Consider the following 18,292-nt stretch of genomic DNA (forward strand, 5'->3'; position numbering starts at 1 on the left):
TGTTATACTACAGTGCAAAAAGATCTACTCACTCCAGGATCAAGCTGGAAAAAATGTCTCACAGTGCTCACCAGACTTCTCATAGTGAAATTAAAGATCTGTATCTCATTGAGCTGGTGCCCTTTCTAGGAAATTGACACAGAGAATTCGGCTCTCGCATCTGGCACAGAAATTCATAATTTGTCCTTGTAATATCTTAATTAGTTTCTACCTCCATTACTTAATGCGGATTCAAAAATTATGGGAATAGTTTATGCCCATTCTGTTATAACCATGATGAGACATCTACTTGTCTCTGTAACCAGAGCCCATAATGCACATTGGGGATGCCAAATTGTAAAGCATCTTATCCTGCCTTATATTTAAACAAGGGTGAGCTTTGATGTGTAGCCATTGAAGATTTTCCCTCTGTACTGTACTGTTCAAATCAAACCACTAGATGTCAATCTTGCAACATTAGAAACAGTGTTGCACAGAGACAGATACAGTTTAGAAATGTAATTCAGTAAAATCAGATTTTCTAATGGTCAAAATTGTCATCACATATCTTGGAAAAGGCTTGTGACTCCAACCAATCCTATAAAGAATAGCAAAGACATTTCACTGAGCTGTGCCGGGACTGCAGTGTTCTAGCCAAACTTGTCTCACCTAATCTTTAATCTATTTCCTGTAGCTTGATTTTACATTCTGTGTTTGGGCGTAGTGAGTAGGTAGACTGCACTTCAACCAGAGGACCCAGGTTTGAACGCCTGTGTCAGCAAACATCCACTGCTGAAGTGTCCTTGAGCACTGAACTACCAGCTCCAGCCCTGATGCTCTGTAGCTGAGCCTGACCCTCTGACCTCCCTGTGGAGGGGACAAGCGGAAGGGGAGTTTACAACCAATAAAGTATCACATCATTATCATTATTACTAGGTTTACCTATTCAGACATTAAGAAGGTTTGAAAGAAAATGGAGAACTGGAGATGTCTGCTCACAGTTAACAGACAGCTGAATGTGAATATTTTGGGTTTCTTATGGTGATATCTTGTTATGAACTATACTACATTATACTCTATTATACTATACTATCCTACACTACTATACGATACTATACTTTACTATACTATACTATACTGTACTATACTGTACTGTACTATACTATACTATACTATACTGTACTGTACTGTACTGTACTATACTATACTATACTATACTATACTATACTATACTATACTATACTATACTATACTCTTCAGTTGATGAAGAAATGTTCTGGAGTCAGAGGTTTGTCTTACTTGAATATATATTTATTGAAAAGGGTCTTATAAGAGGAAGAGATGCACACAGAAGGAGGCTACGTACGCTTCTTCAAAGAGGAAGAGATTGAACCAGTCCTATGTATCTTCCAAGGACGTACAGAATGTCCTGACAATAGAACAGGTCACCAAAGTAGAGTAAAAGCAACACATGTTATGTCTTAAGTTAGAGCTTCCATGGACATCTTGGAGACATCCAGGAGCCATTCTGACAACAAGACCTCTGGCATAGTAAGTTATGGCACATGCTATATTATACTACGTTATGCTATGCTGTAATATGGTACACTATACCATACATACACTATGCTATATTGTTCTATATTGTTCCATAGTGTTCTACACTATTAGTTATGACAAACGTTTTGTAGAATGTTATTTTGTGGCTGGCTTTTCTGAATATTTGTAATTTCTTTTGCCAAATTCCAGATCAACCAACCAAAAGTGACACCTTGGAGTCTGGTCTTTCCTTCCTTCATTGTAATATAAAATGGTTTGTTTACACACTGCTTTGATTGCTCTGGCCCTTGCCATTCCTCAACAGGTATATTGAGGTATATTGTAGACAGCATAATGTCCAATGAGCAGAATAAAGATGTACAGCAGATGCAGACTTGGCTGCATTTGCCCAGTGAATAGTTCTCCTTGAGAGCTCTGCAGGGCAGTTCTGTGTACTCCAAACAGAGGAGGATCTATTTGTGTAAGACTGCGTAGGCCATTGTTATTGTCATGGTTACAGTGTGAGGAGATTATCCCTAATTCGGTGCCTGTACCTCAAAGTCACTAGCAAGAACATTGCATCATCAAAATCAGTCTACCCCAACTAGCTCTTTGTTGATTTGATTTGTTTTCAAATCCCACTTATGATCATAGCAACGTAATTACAGCAAACAACACAATTACCTACTGAGAAGTACACAAAATTATCTTTAACTTAAAGTGAGCCCTAAGGATATAGGAATTATAATTATGGCAATTATTGTTTATAGGTATTCTTGTGTCAATATCCTTAAGCCCTTTTATGTGTTGTAAGTGACTATTTGGTTTGGTAAATTGCCCTGAAGGGATTATATCATCATGTCTCAATCAATGCCTAAATAGTAAAGATAAAGCATATGAATTGTCAGAGACAGATCTTAAGCCTAGTTCTAGACTAAAAAACATTTACCCAACAGGGATCTCCACTGAAAACAGAGTTTAGTCAAGGACAAGGCTTCAGCCATTTCTACATTCCTCATTGAAAGTCCCAGATGTGGTTTGACAAACAGTTGTATATGCATCCATACCAAACATGTTAAATCCTGTAGAAAGTTTGTAAAGGTAATTACTCCTAGAAAATCATTTCATTCCTCAGCCAAATTGCATGGACACAGATGTTTATCGCATATCAACAAAACCGTAAACATGTTTTGCAAAATACTTATGATGTATTCGGAGATGGAAATGGAAGTTTATTATTGCACCCCAGCGGCAGAGCATCTGTGCTGTGATCGCTGAGTCCTGAATGAAATTATCAGTCATTGGTCATATGGTGCAGGCTGGTGGTTTGTGCGACTTCTTGTTCTCCTTTGTCAAACACTTGTCTGTCCATATCATTTATTCTGTCAAATATCTTGCTCATCTGTTCCGCAGCTGTAAGCAGTGGCACGCTGTTCATATAGAAAAGAAAGACAAACTACTAACAAATAGGAATTCATTAGAGACTGGCATGTTTTGTTCTTTAAATTCCTTATGCTGGTTTACATGTTGAACATCTTACTATTGTCCAGTATGCAGACAAACCATTGATTTCCAAAGCCAAAGCTCAGCCATGCGACTGCAGAGATGGGCAGAATTTACAATATTACATGTATATGAAATGATAACCTTTGCAATTTATATTTGGTAGGTTTGAGAATATTTTTGTAATTTATAAGGAGTTAACACTGCTTAATAGGAAAATAATCACTTTCTTCAGAACACATAATCTTTTCTGTAAATAGGATTTAAATTGGGCCAGTGGTTAGAAAGACTCTCCCTTTTGGGTCAGTCATCATTTGATTAGCTCTTGCCCCTCTAGGCTTTTCCTCTTTTGGATTAAACGACCCCTAGGAAATATTTTTTCAACCTGCAGAAAGGGGCGAGGACATTTGCCTCGTATGCCTCTCTCCTGCGTGCACCATGACCAGATTATAGTCTTAATTTTCTTCTTAGATTGAGTGGTCCTCCATCCTTTAAACACTTTACGCGCCACCAGTATTTATTTTCATTTTGGTGCAATTCTGAAGGAGCCTTTGTAATTTGTCACAAGATTGTGATGTATTTGCACCCATCTGTGTGTGTGGATACAGTGGTCCACTGAGTGGTACTTTATTTAGTCTGCACGCTCAAAATGGGTTTGGGGTTGGATTGAAAAAGCATCACATTGTGAGTGTTTTCCAGTAGGATTCCTGTGGGTTGTAGCTTTGGCAAAATGTGTTGCAACGGCTCCCTCTGTTTATTTTACTCTATTTAACAAAGCCCTCATGTAGCCTGTCTCTTCACACCAGAGCGTGCCTGCTTTCCCCCGCGCTCTAACCAGCAGGAATGCCTCACTGATCTCTGGCTGAACTCAAGTTTTACTGTGGATAGATGTTCAACATATCAAAGCGGGTGAACAAGAGAGTTTGGTCCAAAGCTTTATGGCATCTATGTATGAACACTTTTGTTTTCAAAAGTGAAACAAAAGCAAAACATGAACATAAAAGGAATATCATGCTTATACCTGTTGTTACTACAGATAGATTATGCACTTTTGCAGTTAAAGGTCAACTAGCATGGGTTCAAACCTGATTCCATTAAAAACTGAATCTGTTGTGAGGACTCAGAAAATTACAACAGAAAGTTACAACACCACCCCATCCTGACACAGCACTCTAAGTTACATCAAAACATTATCACTGGGTGCGTCACGTTTCTCTTCACTACGGCTTGTTTCCTCTTCTCCTTCACTACCACTCATCTCCTACCAGGAAGTAACTTGGAGGAGGCGAGGAAAGGAAGGGAGAAAAGTGAATGAGAGGAGGAGTGAACAGAATCGGCACAGTTGTTTCCTTCTTTCGCCAAAAAAGTCTGCATTGATTGCAGATGAAGTGGCTCAATCACAAACTTCCAGTCCTACAGCCAATCACAGGGCTTTATCATGCCTGGCCTGTTTAAAATGCAATAGCCTATATTGCACTATGACAAAGATTATATTAAACAACATTCTGTCACTAAACCTAGTCTGAATCTTCATCTTTTCTCCATTTCCACGTTTATTTGACAATTTAAAGTAGGGAGAGGGACAGCAAAAATGTGAGAGAGAGGGGGATGACATGCAACAAAGGTTTTGGGCCAGATTTGAACCCAGGACACCGTGCCCATATGGTCCACGCCCCTGCCCACTGAGACACCAGGATGTCCCTGAATCTGCATCTTATTAGCAGGATTATATATGCGTAACAAAGCAGCTTATTTTGTTTCCTACAGTATTGGGACAGTTGGCAAGATGGTGGGGCAAACATCAATTTCCGGGTCACGAAGGAAAGGAGGAGATAGTGAAGGAAAGGAGGAGCATTTCTAGGGTGACGGGATGCAGTCATTGAACTACAGAGGCCTCAGTGTTTCCTCTGGCTAAACAGGTAGTTCCACATTTCTTTCTCCAAATGAGCATCTACAGAAAACTGAAATTCCACAAAATGCACAGCAAAAACGCTATCAGACATTACTGTGGCACCCAGCACCCACATCTTGGTTCCATGCTCCACTGTTTTTTTCTTTCAAATTTTCAAATGTTAACCTCTTAGCAAATTTGCTCTTTTCTAGTTAGAATAATTGCATTGGATCTCTGATCCAATGGACCTTGGTAGTGGAGCTCATTCTTCCATTAAAAAAATTAATTCAAAGTGCACCTCTGTACTTTTCAAAGTGATTTTAAGTCATTTTTCCCTAGGGACTTTGTTTTAACAACAGTCTTCAGGCACATGATGCTATGTAGCATAATGAGGGTCTTTTTCCATTAAATCATATGTTATTTAGCACTCAGACAATACAATGTAAAGGTATTTGGCATTATTAGAAGTTGCATATTAACTATAGCAGTGCCACTGCTATTTCAGCTCACCAGAAGTTTGTAGGGGTTGTTTTGTTTTTGTTTGTTTTGTTTTTTTAATCTAGTGTGTTTCTGATGGAGCAATTTCATAGCTATAGCCCACTTTGACTCACAAGTAGCATATGCAAGCTTGAAGTTGCCTTGTGAATGAGCAGTCACAACCCACTGGATCAACTGTGGAACTGGCTTCAGGTATATAATGTCTGCAATCTGTATGGTCAGACAGATAACACATCTATGAAAACTGGACATGAACTTGTGCGTTTTTTTCTCTGTGCAGCACCCACAACAGCAAAACATAGTTTCCACAGAGATTACATGGCATGCGATACTAAAGCCACCCCCTAAAGACTGGCTGGGCCCCTCTTCAGCACTCCATGTCTGCACCCTGGCCCCAGCTCGCTCTCTCCTTTAATGGCTCAGCAGCTCTCTTTCATCTCTGTTGACTTGATCCAAAACAAACAGCATTACACTACATATGATTAAAGAATGTGCTCGTTTGGGTCCACCCATGCAACTCCTACATGGACCATAAACACACAAGTGCCTGTTTCAGATCAGTGATGATGTAGGTCTTTATGGTGACTGGTGATGATTATATCCGGAGTTATCCTGAATATGATGTATTTTATGATCCTAACTGTGGTCCAATATAGTCTAATAGTAACTCATTTCTTTGGTATTAATAATTTAATTCCCAGCAGGGGAACTATAATAACAATAAAGTATAGGATAGGATGTTGGTGAAACAAGATGAACATCTTCAGTTCACTCAAACAGAATTTAGCTATATTTCTTAGCTGGACTTCATGAGGGAATAATCATTTCTGTGCATTAGGTTCTATTACTATTTGAGTCACATCCTCTGCTGTTCACTTTCTCCTTAATGGACCTTAACAATAAAAGATCTTTTCATGTCTAGACAGAATGGAAAACACCTGGAGAATTCAAAATGTACAGCAGCTAATGATTGGCTTTTAACTTTTCCTGAGAGTTAACCTGAGTCATGAGGGCTCTGCCTCTGTCTATGTCTATAGCACTACTGAGTCACTCCTCACATTCAGGCACTAACTAAATGTTTTTCTACAGGGTTTAATGATCTGCTGCCTGACGGGCTCAGCACAAAATTTTCTGAATAGCCATGTCTTTGGAACTGCACATCCCCTCCTCTCCCATTAGTAACAACTCCACCATTGCTCTGGAGAACTTACCAAAGTGATACTGTGAGCTTGAACTGTGAGCTGTGGAGCCTAACTCACTCACTAAAATTAGCTCCTGAGTAAAAGATGACCTCTGATTAAAACGTCCCAGCTGTTCAACCCGACACACAACTTGCAATTAGCCAGGAAACATTTTGTAGTAAAACACAACTAAAGAAGAACACTCACACTGTCATAATGTCAGAAGTAGCTTTAAGTTAAGATGCATTGATATGGTGAGAAAAATCCACCCTAAAAACAGCTTCTCTGAGTTGATATTTGTAGTATCCTGGGACTGCATCTTTATGTTTCTTGATTATTCCATATAATCTTTTTTTTTTTGCCTCTGCCTCATGACTCCCCTCTTCAATACAGTGACATCTTTTTGAGGTTTTTCCAGTGTCGATCAGCCACACTAGCATTTCTATTAAGAAGTGGTAAACAGGCAGTAACGCTACAGTAACCTTGTGTCATTGGGGGATTTCTCTTCATTTGAGTCTATTTTTAGAAGAAGACTTATACTGTGTATTTTTAAATGACCATGAACTCATTATTTCATCTCTGTTTTCTCAGATATTTTATCATTGATAAAGGCCATGTTTTCTTCTTGGCTCAATAATCATTGTCCAACCATTGTGAAAATGCTTTGGGCCAATGTATTTTTTTTAAATTTAAGCTTTTACAGTAAGTTACAACACACACTCTGGTCATACTGGTCATACACTAATGACTTGTTTCCTTATTGTAAAAGCTGTGATAAAAGATTTGTCTCTCTTGGTATTGCTTTTAACATTACTCCAATCTCATCTACTTCCATTTAGACCCGTTATGATTAACCGTAACCCTCTACCACTGCTGGTAAATTTGAAAATATTTTTAATAAATTGTATTCAGATTCTGTTACAGAAATTGGACCTGAGAATCTAGAGTACAAATTCAAAACACAAGATAGAGCTATTCCTCCTAAAATTAAGAAGAAAAAGTTTGTGATGCTTGCACGTGCCATAAAAATGAGAGCAGGAAGGCTAAAGGAAAATCAAATATTGCTCAAAAGGAAGCCAACACAACTTTGAAACTTGAACAACTCAAACATAGAATAGCCTGATAAAGGCTATGCAAATACACCTGGTTGGTCCACTCTTATCTAGCTTTCACTGAGAACTTTGCAACACTTTGCAGGTGGTTGTAGATGTAGAGGGAAGGAATGAGAAAACACACAAGGCAAGCAAATTAAATTGGCCAATCATATTAAACTGTCATGTGATAATTAGTATGTTTTTTTGGGTTTTTTTGCCTTGTTTTCTCATAGCAACGTCACTCTGTAGGTTAGTGTAGGCAGATTGTTTTTGTTCAACTTTAAATGAAAGTATTTTCTATCTTATCTGAGGTCTGAGGACATGACATGACCAACTGAAGTGCAAAACAAATGCTCTTCTTGTTTCTGCCTACGGGAGGCTAGTTGCAATACACACTACACTTTCAATGGACATATGAATAACACAGTTAAATTTAGTGCCATTCCCCTTTAACTCAAACATCCAAAGTGAGGCTTCTGTTTACAAGACTGCCTAACAAAGTCCAAATAAAGCCCATACCCTTCTCAGCAATGCCAAACACAACTGTAGTAAACAAAGTTCAAGTTCAGTGTATTTCTATAGCACATATAGCGCTGTTTTACAAGCCAAATATAAGCTGTTACTGTTTAGGTGAAAGCTTTTACCCAGCTATAGTCTAGCAGGAATAAATTGAACAACTCCGTGCTCAGCTGCGGTGTTTAACACGTGGGCCAATGTTTTGGCTGAACGCACTTCCTTAGCAACGTGTATCTGAACCAGGAAGTACTTTTGGATGTTCTAGCTTACTAGCTATGGATAGCACAAATGAGGTGAGAAAGTGTGCGATTGCAAAGTTTGTCTTAGTTGGATTCCTTCACCTAACTATCGCTCATGTAGATCAAAAACATGTCAGGTAATATCGTAGTTACCAGCTAATTCTGTCGCTGGAAGAGGAGCAGAAAAAAATCGTAAGTTGAGTTTGTTCTGGCAGGTGTGTTAGCCAGCTAGCTAACAAGCTAACGAAAACAAGTGAGTCTTTTAGCTTGCTTTGCAATAACTTACTTATTTGTCCGTAATGTGTGGTTGCTGTAGAGGAGTGCTGTGGGCGTTGCCATTATCCTCCTTTATTGCCGTTAATGAGACGTTTAATATGAGCTAAGTAACGTCTGTTTGCAAACGCAAACTTTAAACTGTTATAATCACATTAGAACAGCCGTTCTTTGGAAAGTTGGTTATTGTAAACGTTAACTAACACTTGTGTTATGGGTGATATAAATACGTCTTAGTGTTATGTGCAGCATGTAGCTCGTTTCTGTAGCCTTACTGAGTTTTGAGGTTGTAACGTCACTATAGTTTGTGTCCACAAACTGCTGAGCCAACTTCGAGCCTTGGCTGAATGGTACCTCAGATGAGTGGTGATGCCATTTCCAATATAAGTGATTTTACTGAAAATTTTCTTTAATTTTATAATGAAACAAATATACAAATGTCATAGAAGATTTATTATGCATAGCATATCGTCCAAAATACACAATTCTATCCTCGGCCTAACATGTTAGCCATCTTACCAGCTGAAGGCACTTCAGCACACTGGGCTGAAGTTTCCAGGCAAATAACTGTACAGAGAAATTAGCCAGGTGTTAATGGATCATAATACTTCAAATGGGAAGCTTTAGTAACATTAGAGACATCACTCACCTTGTGTCTGAAATCTCAAGTGCTGTTAGTTTTCAGATGTAACATTGCTATTTGTAGTTTCAATTTTGTGTGTATACAGTAGGTGCACCTCTTCCATTCACTTTGAAAATTCTCATTAAGTCTTTTAGATAATTGCCAAGCGCAGGTTGCATGAGAGAAAGAGTAAGAAGAGAAGTTGCTAACGATAAAATAAAATGGAATAAGTTGCTACAATAGTTGCAAAGAGTCTAATGTTCTAAAAGTCAGTACAAGCCCAAATAATACTTTACTTGAAAGAGGAAAAGATTGATTGATTGTCCTTTGAATTCACAGATGTAGTTTCCCAATCTCTACTAGAAATAAGATGCTGTAGCCTTTGATTGGAATGAAAACTACTGTGTTAAATGATCTTAATAGACAGAAACAGAGGTTTTTTGCCTCTGTAGTGTCCATCAAAAACATTTAATGGACACCTTGTCTTGTATTATGCCTTATATATACAAAGCCTAATCGTTGCATTCTCATTTCTGTAACAGGTGTGCTGTCCAATGACTTTCTTACCAGGGTCTGATAGGCCATGATAGGCTTGTCAAGTTATGCAGGGGTTATGGAAAATCTAATGAATTCTGCTGAAGAGCAGCAGCCCTCCTCTCCCCTGGCCAATTCATGGTCTAATCAACAAGACTCGGTATCAAGCAAGAATCAAAAGCCAAAAGGTGTTGGCGGGTTTGTGTTAGTACATGCAGGTAAGTGCACACACACTATAAACAGTTTCATTTATCAATAGAGTCAATGTCACTTGGTCCATTATCAGACACAATGTTGCTTGCTCTGATGAGGGTTCAGCCTTTCCAAAAAAGCCCATCAATTTTGTTAGTTTAACAAACAAACAAACCAATGATTAACAATGTAAAGTAGCTTGAAAAACATGTATTCTTTATGTAACATACATAATTTCTCGTGGGTTGTATGCAGGACTGCAACAATGGATTTCTTTCTTTATCTATTAATCTATAAATTATTTTTTCGATTAGGCTAATCATTTAGTCTATAAAGTGTCAGAAATAATGACAAATGCCTATCACAAGTGACCAGAGCCCAAAGTGATGTCTTAAAATTGCTTGCTTAGTCTGACCAGCAGCCAGAAAAACCCCAAAGTATTAATTTTATAATGATATGAAATGGAGATAAGCGGGAAAATCTTAGAATTTGTAAAGCTGTAACCAGCAAATGTGTGATATTTTTACTTGATAAATGACTAAAACTATTAATCATTTATAAAAATAATAAATGATTAATTTTCTGTCGATTCACTTACTGTTTCAGCACTAGATGTGTGATTAACAGATGCAGTGCATAAATCCTCCGTGTCGAACCCCTAGGTCCATTATCAGACACGCAGCCAGTCCCAGTCACAGCCACTGCTTATTGTTTTGGACTTGTCCCAACCCAAACACCAATGGCATCACTGCCTCTTTCTTCCACAACTATTTGTGGACAAGATGGGGATCTGGTCTACAGCATTGCCCACTGATACAAGGCTTAGTAGAAGTGAAAAGTAAAAAGTAACTGCATCTGCAAGTTGCTTGCCCAGTGCTGGTTTAAGCAGATGAGTTTTACTGCATAGCCTTAAAATTACAGTTAGTTTAGACCAACACACAGCTTCACAGCTTCATAGATGTGATCATTTAGTGGTGGTTTGTTGAAGGGAAATTGAGTGGAATAAGCTATGACACTTTTCTGCTATGATTATTATACATTTCTACAGTACCACTTTTCAGTGTTGTTTATAGTACTACAGCTCAATGGTTTTACCACTGTAATTAAAGCATACAGTTGGGTGATTAAATGTTCCCGGCACACAGCCTGATAGTCTAATAACTAAATGATATTCTTATAATATGTTTCCTTTGTTACTAACAGACAAATCAACTTAATGTGTTTCTCAGCATCTGTACTCCAGTACTATGAGAATGTAGCTACTCCACAGCATGGAAGCATGAAGTGTAATGCCTAGAGAAAATTGATAAGGTGTACTTTTTAAACATAACTGGAGAAGAAAAGTTATTAGTGTCATTTCTAGATAACACAGCATGAAATCTAATGGGTGCAAAGTGTTAGCCTAGTTTTGGCATTCATTGCACCACTTTGTTGTTGTTTGATGCATCATTATGTTTTTAGTTCTGCTGTACTTGTGTGGACTGGGGCAACTATGGTGCATTGAAAAGGAGACAACAATAGGTCTAGCAAAATAGTTGCCTGCTTTGAAGAGCTTTACAAATGGTTAAACTCTTTTCCTTATTTACTTTCAGGAGCAGGATACCATTCTGAATCTAAGGCCAAGGAGTACAAGCACGTGTGCAAAAGAGCTTGCCAGCAAGTAAGTCTACTTATGGGTATTTCCATAATATATGTGCACATGCATGCGCACACAGGCCTCAGCATTTCACACAGGCGTCAACATTTCAAACCTTATTATATATTTATGTGTATACACACAGTACCTTCAGAAAGTGTTCAACCCCCTTGAGCCTGAATTAAAAAATGAGATTTTTTTTGTCAACAATCTACACAAAATACCCCATAATGACAAAGTCATTACCAACCAGAAATGTTTGCAAATTTATCTTTGAAGTATTCAACCCCCTTAATCAATACTTTGTAGAAGCACCCTTTGCAACAATTACAGCTTCCAACCATCTTGGATACTTGGGTGTCAGCTTGAAATATCTGGATTTTGGGATTTTATTCCATTCTTTCTTGAAAATTTGCTCAATCGTGGTCAAGTTGAATGGGAGGCATCTGTGAACAGCTATCCTCAAGTTATTCCACAAATTTTCAATGGGATTCAAGTCTGGGCTTCAGCTGGGCCACTCAAGCATTTTAACATTTTTGTTCTGAAGCCATTCTAGTGTCCATTGGCTGTATTCTTAGGATCACTGTCCTGCTGGAAGATAAATACGGTAGTTGGCCTAATCTTCACTCTTTGGCGCTCTGAAGCAGGTTCTCCTCAAGAATGTGTTTGTATTTGGCTCCATTCATTGTTCCCTCTATCTTTACAAGTCTCCCAGCCCCTGCTGCTGAAAAGCCCCCACAGCATGATGCTGCCACCACCATGCTTCACAGTAGGGACGGTGTCAGATGGGTGATGAGCTGTGCCTGCTTTCTGCCAGACATAACGCTTTGTGGAGTCCAGTTTCAGACAGAATCTTACCATACTTACCATCTTACCATAACAGCCCAGAGTTGTGAAGTGCTGCACTGACTGTTTTCCTTCTGGCAAGATCTCCCATCACAGCCAAGGAACTCTGTAGTTCTGTCAGAGTGATCCTTGGTTTCTTGGTCACCTTCCTGACCAAGGTCCTTTTTTCCCAGTTACTCAGTTCCAGCCCAAGGAGGAGTCTGAGTAGTTCAATATTTTTTTCATTATCTAATGATGGAGGCTATTGTGCTCCTGTGAACTCCCAACACTTCATTCTCTTAATTCTACAGCCACTTCCTTTGACTCTAGTTTCTACTCTAACATGATTCCTGATTTTAACCACTGATTTTAATTGTCATACCTAAATAAATACGATAAAATTGTAAATGAATGTCATACAGTGTTTTATTGCGTCATTCCCATATTTAGGGTCCGATAAATAATACTATTTGTTCACTTCCTGGAAAAAAACTGATTTATTGTTTTGATCAAATGTTGATTTAATAGAGAGAATTGAAGCGTTATAAAGACCGCAGAGCTATGGTAAAGTGTAAGAGATAAAAGGGAGGGATAAATCTTTCGAGAGGAGGCACTATGTGCCAGAGAAGTGTTATGTGAGTTATGTTTTGATAACACACTACTGCCAGCCTCAGCTGGCCAGATAGATCTCAGAGCTACTATAATGTAACATGCCATGCTAACTTTTATAAGCTTGCAGAGCAGATAACCCCTTTATACGTATGCTTCACCTTTGGTTGATGAGAAACTTGATCAACTGTCCGTGTTTACATTTACATGTACATTTTAGGCACTTAGCTGACCAGAGCGAATTACAATGAGTGTAACAGTAGAAGAAGCTTCAATTCCTTGATCACCAACATTACAAGCAACCAACAGTAAGGAGTGCCTACAGTAGAATAATCATGTGCTAAGAAACAAAATAAGAACTAAGGAGAGAGGTAGAATGTTTTATTTTTCTGTCCATATCTTCTCATATCTTCTCCATGTCTTGTGTCATTGAGTTCAATGAAGTACCCTGTGGATGGTGAAATCGGCAATGGGCTTATTTGTTATGTTTATCCTACCTAAATGCTGACACGTTCTCACCAAGCTGTCCATGTCTGTGTTTCCCAGGCTGTGGACAGACTCAAGGCTGGTGCCCTTGCAGTAGAAGCAGTGGCCGCAGCTCTGGTTGAGCTTGAGGTTGGTTTGTTAATTAATTTAACCCCACATCTGACCAAAAAACTGACCAAAAAACTTTCAATAATTTGACATATGTATGTGTTTATCCAAAATAGCTTTATGCTACTCCAGTCTCTGATGTATGTACATCCTGTTGGATGATGTAAGGGGTGATTTTCCTCGGGGTTGGGGAATAAAAAAATAACGACACTGATGAACTCTCTAGCTCTGCAGCTGCTCTGCAAAAATGTACAGAGACATGTGCAGTGTAGCAAGCCCTCACGTTTATGTAAACTTTGCTTGTAGAATAACCAGATATGTATATACTGTATGTATATATATATATATATATATATTTGGATACCACAAACCCAATATGGGGGGCAATATGCATTCTTGTAACCATGACAGAGGTTTAAACTGTGCAGTAAAGGCAAAGCAGTGAGGAAGCAACCAAAATGAAATAAATAAATAAAAAAGACAACAATCACATTTAAATGCATACAAAATATTTAGCAAGATAATTTAATACTTGAAAGTGGAAAATTCTGTACTTGTTGAATTTAGTTCATATTGGCTGTGACAACTCTGTAGAGACATGCACAGCACTTGCTGTGGTCGGAAGTGGAAGTGTGAATCAAGCAAAAATATTTGGAATATTCATGTAGATCTGCCCACAGCCCACAACTAAACCAGCAAAATTCTTGAGAGGTAGGGCAAGCAGCCACAAAAACAGAGAGTCGAAAAGAATATGAATCTAATCTGAATCTAATTGGAAGGAAAAAGAACAGAGGGGCAAGTGGCTAGCTAACCAATATTGTCCTGAAAATGGTGTCAAGATCATCATCCCAAACAGACTGGAATATGGACGAGTGGCCATCAGTGTGTGCTGGACAGACAGATGTTTGACCGCTCTTCTTTCAACTCTGTTGCATATATAGAGAACTTAACCACCAGCAGTTTCTTTCTTAATGTTCTAATATATTTTTGATCCTAATGTTTTGATCCTCATCCTGTAAATTGATCAGTGTGTTAATTAAGATTGGTGAGTATAGTAATTGTGCTTTTCCGAATGTAGTACAGTTTGGAAATGTTGCCGTTGCAGCAGGACTTATGATGTTAGGAAAGAGGGGCCCATTGTGACCTGATTAAACTATCTACAACAGCAGGATTTTTCTTCAGCATATGAACATTGACAATATGGCTGGTAGCAAACGTAATTTCATTCATGACTCTTCATGTTTTTAATTTTTTCTCAGGACTCTCCTTTTACAAATGCGGGGATGGGCTCCAACTTGAATTTGTCAGGGGAGATTGAGTGTGACGCGGGCATCATGGATGGGAAGTCGCTGCATTATGGAGCTGTAGGCGCCATTAGTGGTGAGTTACTGCAGATGTGTTGATATTTATGTAATACTGCTGTATTGTTGTGGCACAGAAGTGCAGTCACCTGAAAGAAATGGAAATGAGTCAAGCCTGTATCTGCTGTATGTTTTCAAAGATTTACCCTCTTGGATTTTGTAGGAGAGCACTGGCATCAGGAATTCCTATTAACATAGAGGGACCACCCAATCCTTGCCAGGAGGATAACCAGCACATACTATTAATGTGTTCACATCAGCATACTTGCAAAGAGCCTTGCTTGTAAGGTCTCCAACAAAGGCATTTTTTGTAAAACCTCATAATTTAGTCCAAACAGCCCAGGGGTGAAAACGGGCACTTGACATTTAGCCCAAAAGACAACAGATTGTTTTTATTACCATGTCTGCATGATGTAACATTTAGCCATATAATTTGTACATGATGAATGAATGTTTCTTGGCATAGATCTGAAATGCATTCTTGCCAGCCCATGTTTCTCATAAGTTTTTTTTTTTATTTTTTTTTTTTACTCAATTTAGTAAGCTATGTTGAATTAGGGTGAAAGCTTTGAGAGCAAGCTATCTTTCATAGGTGTGCTCTTGTAACAAAGTTAAAAAAGAAAACATGCAGTACTACACAGTGAAATGAATGAATACATTACTTATGAAAACAAGCTAAGATATTACTGATAATACACAGAAGACCAACAGAGACATTACAGAAATCAAAACCATACTTGTCTAAACTTGGAACCTTAGCATGGAATGAGATTCTCATTTAGTTCTTTTGAAGACGGTTCTATTTCCCTTATTTAATGGATTGCAAATTACTTCTAGGTTTCCAGAAATTGGGAATGGTTAGAATTAATATCTCCAGTAACTTCTGACAATGTACAAAGAACAGCAGTGAGTTTAATAAAACCATACTGCTAGGATATTTTCTACATTTACTTTAGGGCTAAGCATAAAAATGATTTTGGAACTAAGGTGGTGGCAAACATATAACCTGATTAGAGCGCTCCAGCACGTTTCCTGTGTCTTTACAAGCTGAAATAGATTAGGCTATATTGAACTATGCAGCCTACATTAAGACATCCATGGTTTCAGTGATTAACGGAAAAAGTCTTTATTGTTATAAATATTTATACAGTCCACTTGCAATCTAAGTCGTGATGTTTCTATGTATTTATATGAATTCATTCTGCCTGAGGCAGCGCTGACTCATACCTGCTTTGGATTGTTCAGGTTGTGTTTCCTAGATGAGCTGCAGTATCTTTTTTGCTGTTACTGATTGGACAAAAGGATTACATGTTTTCAAAATCAAAATTAATAACTGATCATCTTGTTTCACTTATTATACTGTAATGTAACCATATGGAATGAATTGTTGTCTTTTCCTTCAGGTATAAAAAACCCAGTCTTGGTTGCAAACCGTCTACTGAGCGAAGCACAGAAAGGGAAACTGTCAGCTGGCAGAATACCCCCCTGGTGATTATCCTGGTCATTAATTAATGTTGTGTTAATATGATTCCATTTCCATTGTGTTAGTATTTTTGTCTTTCTATTCTCAGCTTTTTAGTGGGGCGAGGAGCGCATGATTGGGCCGTGACCCATGGAATACCACCATGCCCCTCAGAGAAAATGGCCACCAGTGAGTATTGTTGTACTGATTCAAAGATCTTCTTCGCCTAAGAAAATGATTTTCTTTTTCTGCAAACAGCATCATGATGCACTTAGTATTTTGGAGAAGATAAGAACAATTAACTTGCTAGTGGAATCCCACTCACACAAGCAGCTGTTAATTTTTGTTAACAGTGCAGATTCATGCAATACACCACCTTTGTTTAACTATCACTGCTTTCTTCATTAGGCTGTTATAATAGACCTTGAGCAGACATCAAACAGCACTCCTTTTAACCTTTCTGAATATTAAACATTTCTGTGCTAGAGGTAAACAAGATGAAACTGGGGGCTTGAAAACAGCTGAAACCAGTGATGTGTAAGCTTTTGTCTAGTGATTTTTATCCTTTTAAGATTTGCTCATCTGGCAATCTGCCTCACCTAAGAAGTGTTATTTTTTTACTGATGCTGATTGCATCCCAATCAATTGATTGCGTTCCAGTCAATTTCTACATTTTCCTTAATTGCAGTAATTGTATTTTCTAGCTTTTCTGATTAAACGATTTGACAAGAGCAGAACGAAAAAGTGCTCTAAACACTGCAATTAATAGCTAGCCGTCAGCAGCAGTTCATTTGCTGACAGATATTGAACCCTAATTTGGAGGCTAGTCATGTTCTTAGCCTGCTGCTCATTCTCATCGTCAGATTGACACGTCAGTGTTTGGGTCTAATGAGCGCTGACAAATGACTGAACCTGCTCAGTCCTCTGTAGATCATTGTATCATTGGGTATCTCTTCATCTGTAAATGCATACTGCCATGAAGTGCTGTGAAGAGCTTTTGACCCTCAAGCTGAGACGAAATAGCAGGGCCTGGATGTGATTTCAAATGCAGATAATTACCATTACGCCTCACTTGTGTGGATGCATTTGAATGCCTTTTCAATGTGAATATTTTGTCATGCACAGAGTTCAGTTTATCGGCGTACAAGAGGAACAAGCGCAAGATGGAGCTGGCTGAAAAAATGGACACAGGACATAATCAGACAAAGAAAAGACGACAATCAAGTGAAAATGTGAGTTATGTGTTATCAGTTAAATGAGATAAATCAATTATCTTTTCCCTACTCTTATAAAATGTAGGCATAATCTGTGATAATTTGATGCTGCCTAATTTCTCATCCCAATAGAGGGTAATCGGTGTAAGAAAGATAAGATGAAATGTAATGATCCCTATAGGGAAATTGGGTCATTGTAGCAGCAAAGAATAGTATATACAGTAGATAAGAACAGAACAAATAGAATGTAATGACAACGCAGCAAATACAAAGGGTGTGTGTGTGGTTGGAAGAAACCAAAGGAAATGAAGTATTTGATGAGGTTTTCAGTGGAGTAAAGGCACAGTATTGGCATCTTTCCCCTCCTTGTCTGCTGTGGTCTGGCCACCACCACCTTGTTCACTCCACACGTTTAATTAGCTCTAAATACAGTATAGTATAGTAGAGGCATTTGTCTTGACATTATCAGTGGTGATAAAAGGCCCAGCATGTGCATAGTCCTCTAATCCTATGGGAGGAAACCATGGGAT

General features: G+C 38.4%; 1 protein-coding gene across 1 annotated transcript in view; it reads left to right on the top strand.

The window, feature by feature from the left end:
* Positions 1-8,484: 8,484 nt before the first annotated feature.
* The window catches only part of tasp1 (taspase, threonine aspartase, 1), a 30,804-nt gene continuing 20,996 nt past the window's right edge, over positions 8,485-18,292 (top strand). The window contains exons 1-8 of the mRNA XM_071534882.1: positions 8,485-8,693; positions 9,878-10,087; positions 11,654-11,721; positions 13,678-13,746; positions 14,985-15,105; positions 16,490-16,574; positions 16,658-16,737; positions 17,674-17,780. Coding sequence (XP_071390983.1) covers positions 9,919-10,087; positions 11,654-11,721; positions 13,678-13,746; positions 14,985-15,105; positions 16,490-16,574; positions 16,658-16,737; positions 17,674-17,780 — 699 coding nt within the window. The 5' untranslated portion in view covers positions 8,485-8,693; positions 9,878-9,918. The remainder of the gene's footprint in view (positions 8,694-9,877; positions 10,088-11,653; positions 11,722-13,677; positions 13,747-14,984; positions 15,106-16,489; positions 16,575-16,657; positions 16,738-17,673; positions 17,781-18,292) is intronic.

Source organism: Centroberyx affinis, unplaced genomic scaffold (assembly GCF_046629955.1).
Source record: "Centroberyx affinis isolate AG114_WGS23_722 - 3 ecotype Tasmania unplaced genomic scaffold, CSIRO-AGI_Caff_v1 ptg000171l_1, whole genome shotgun sequence".
Lineage (NCBI taxonomy): Eukaryota > Metazoa > Chordata > Actinopteri > Beryciformes > Berycidae > Centroberyx > Centroberyx affinis.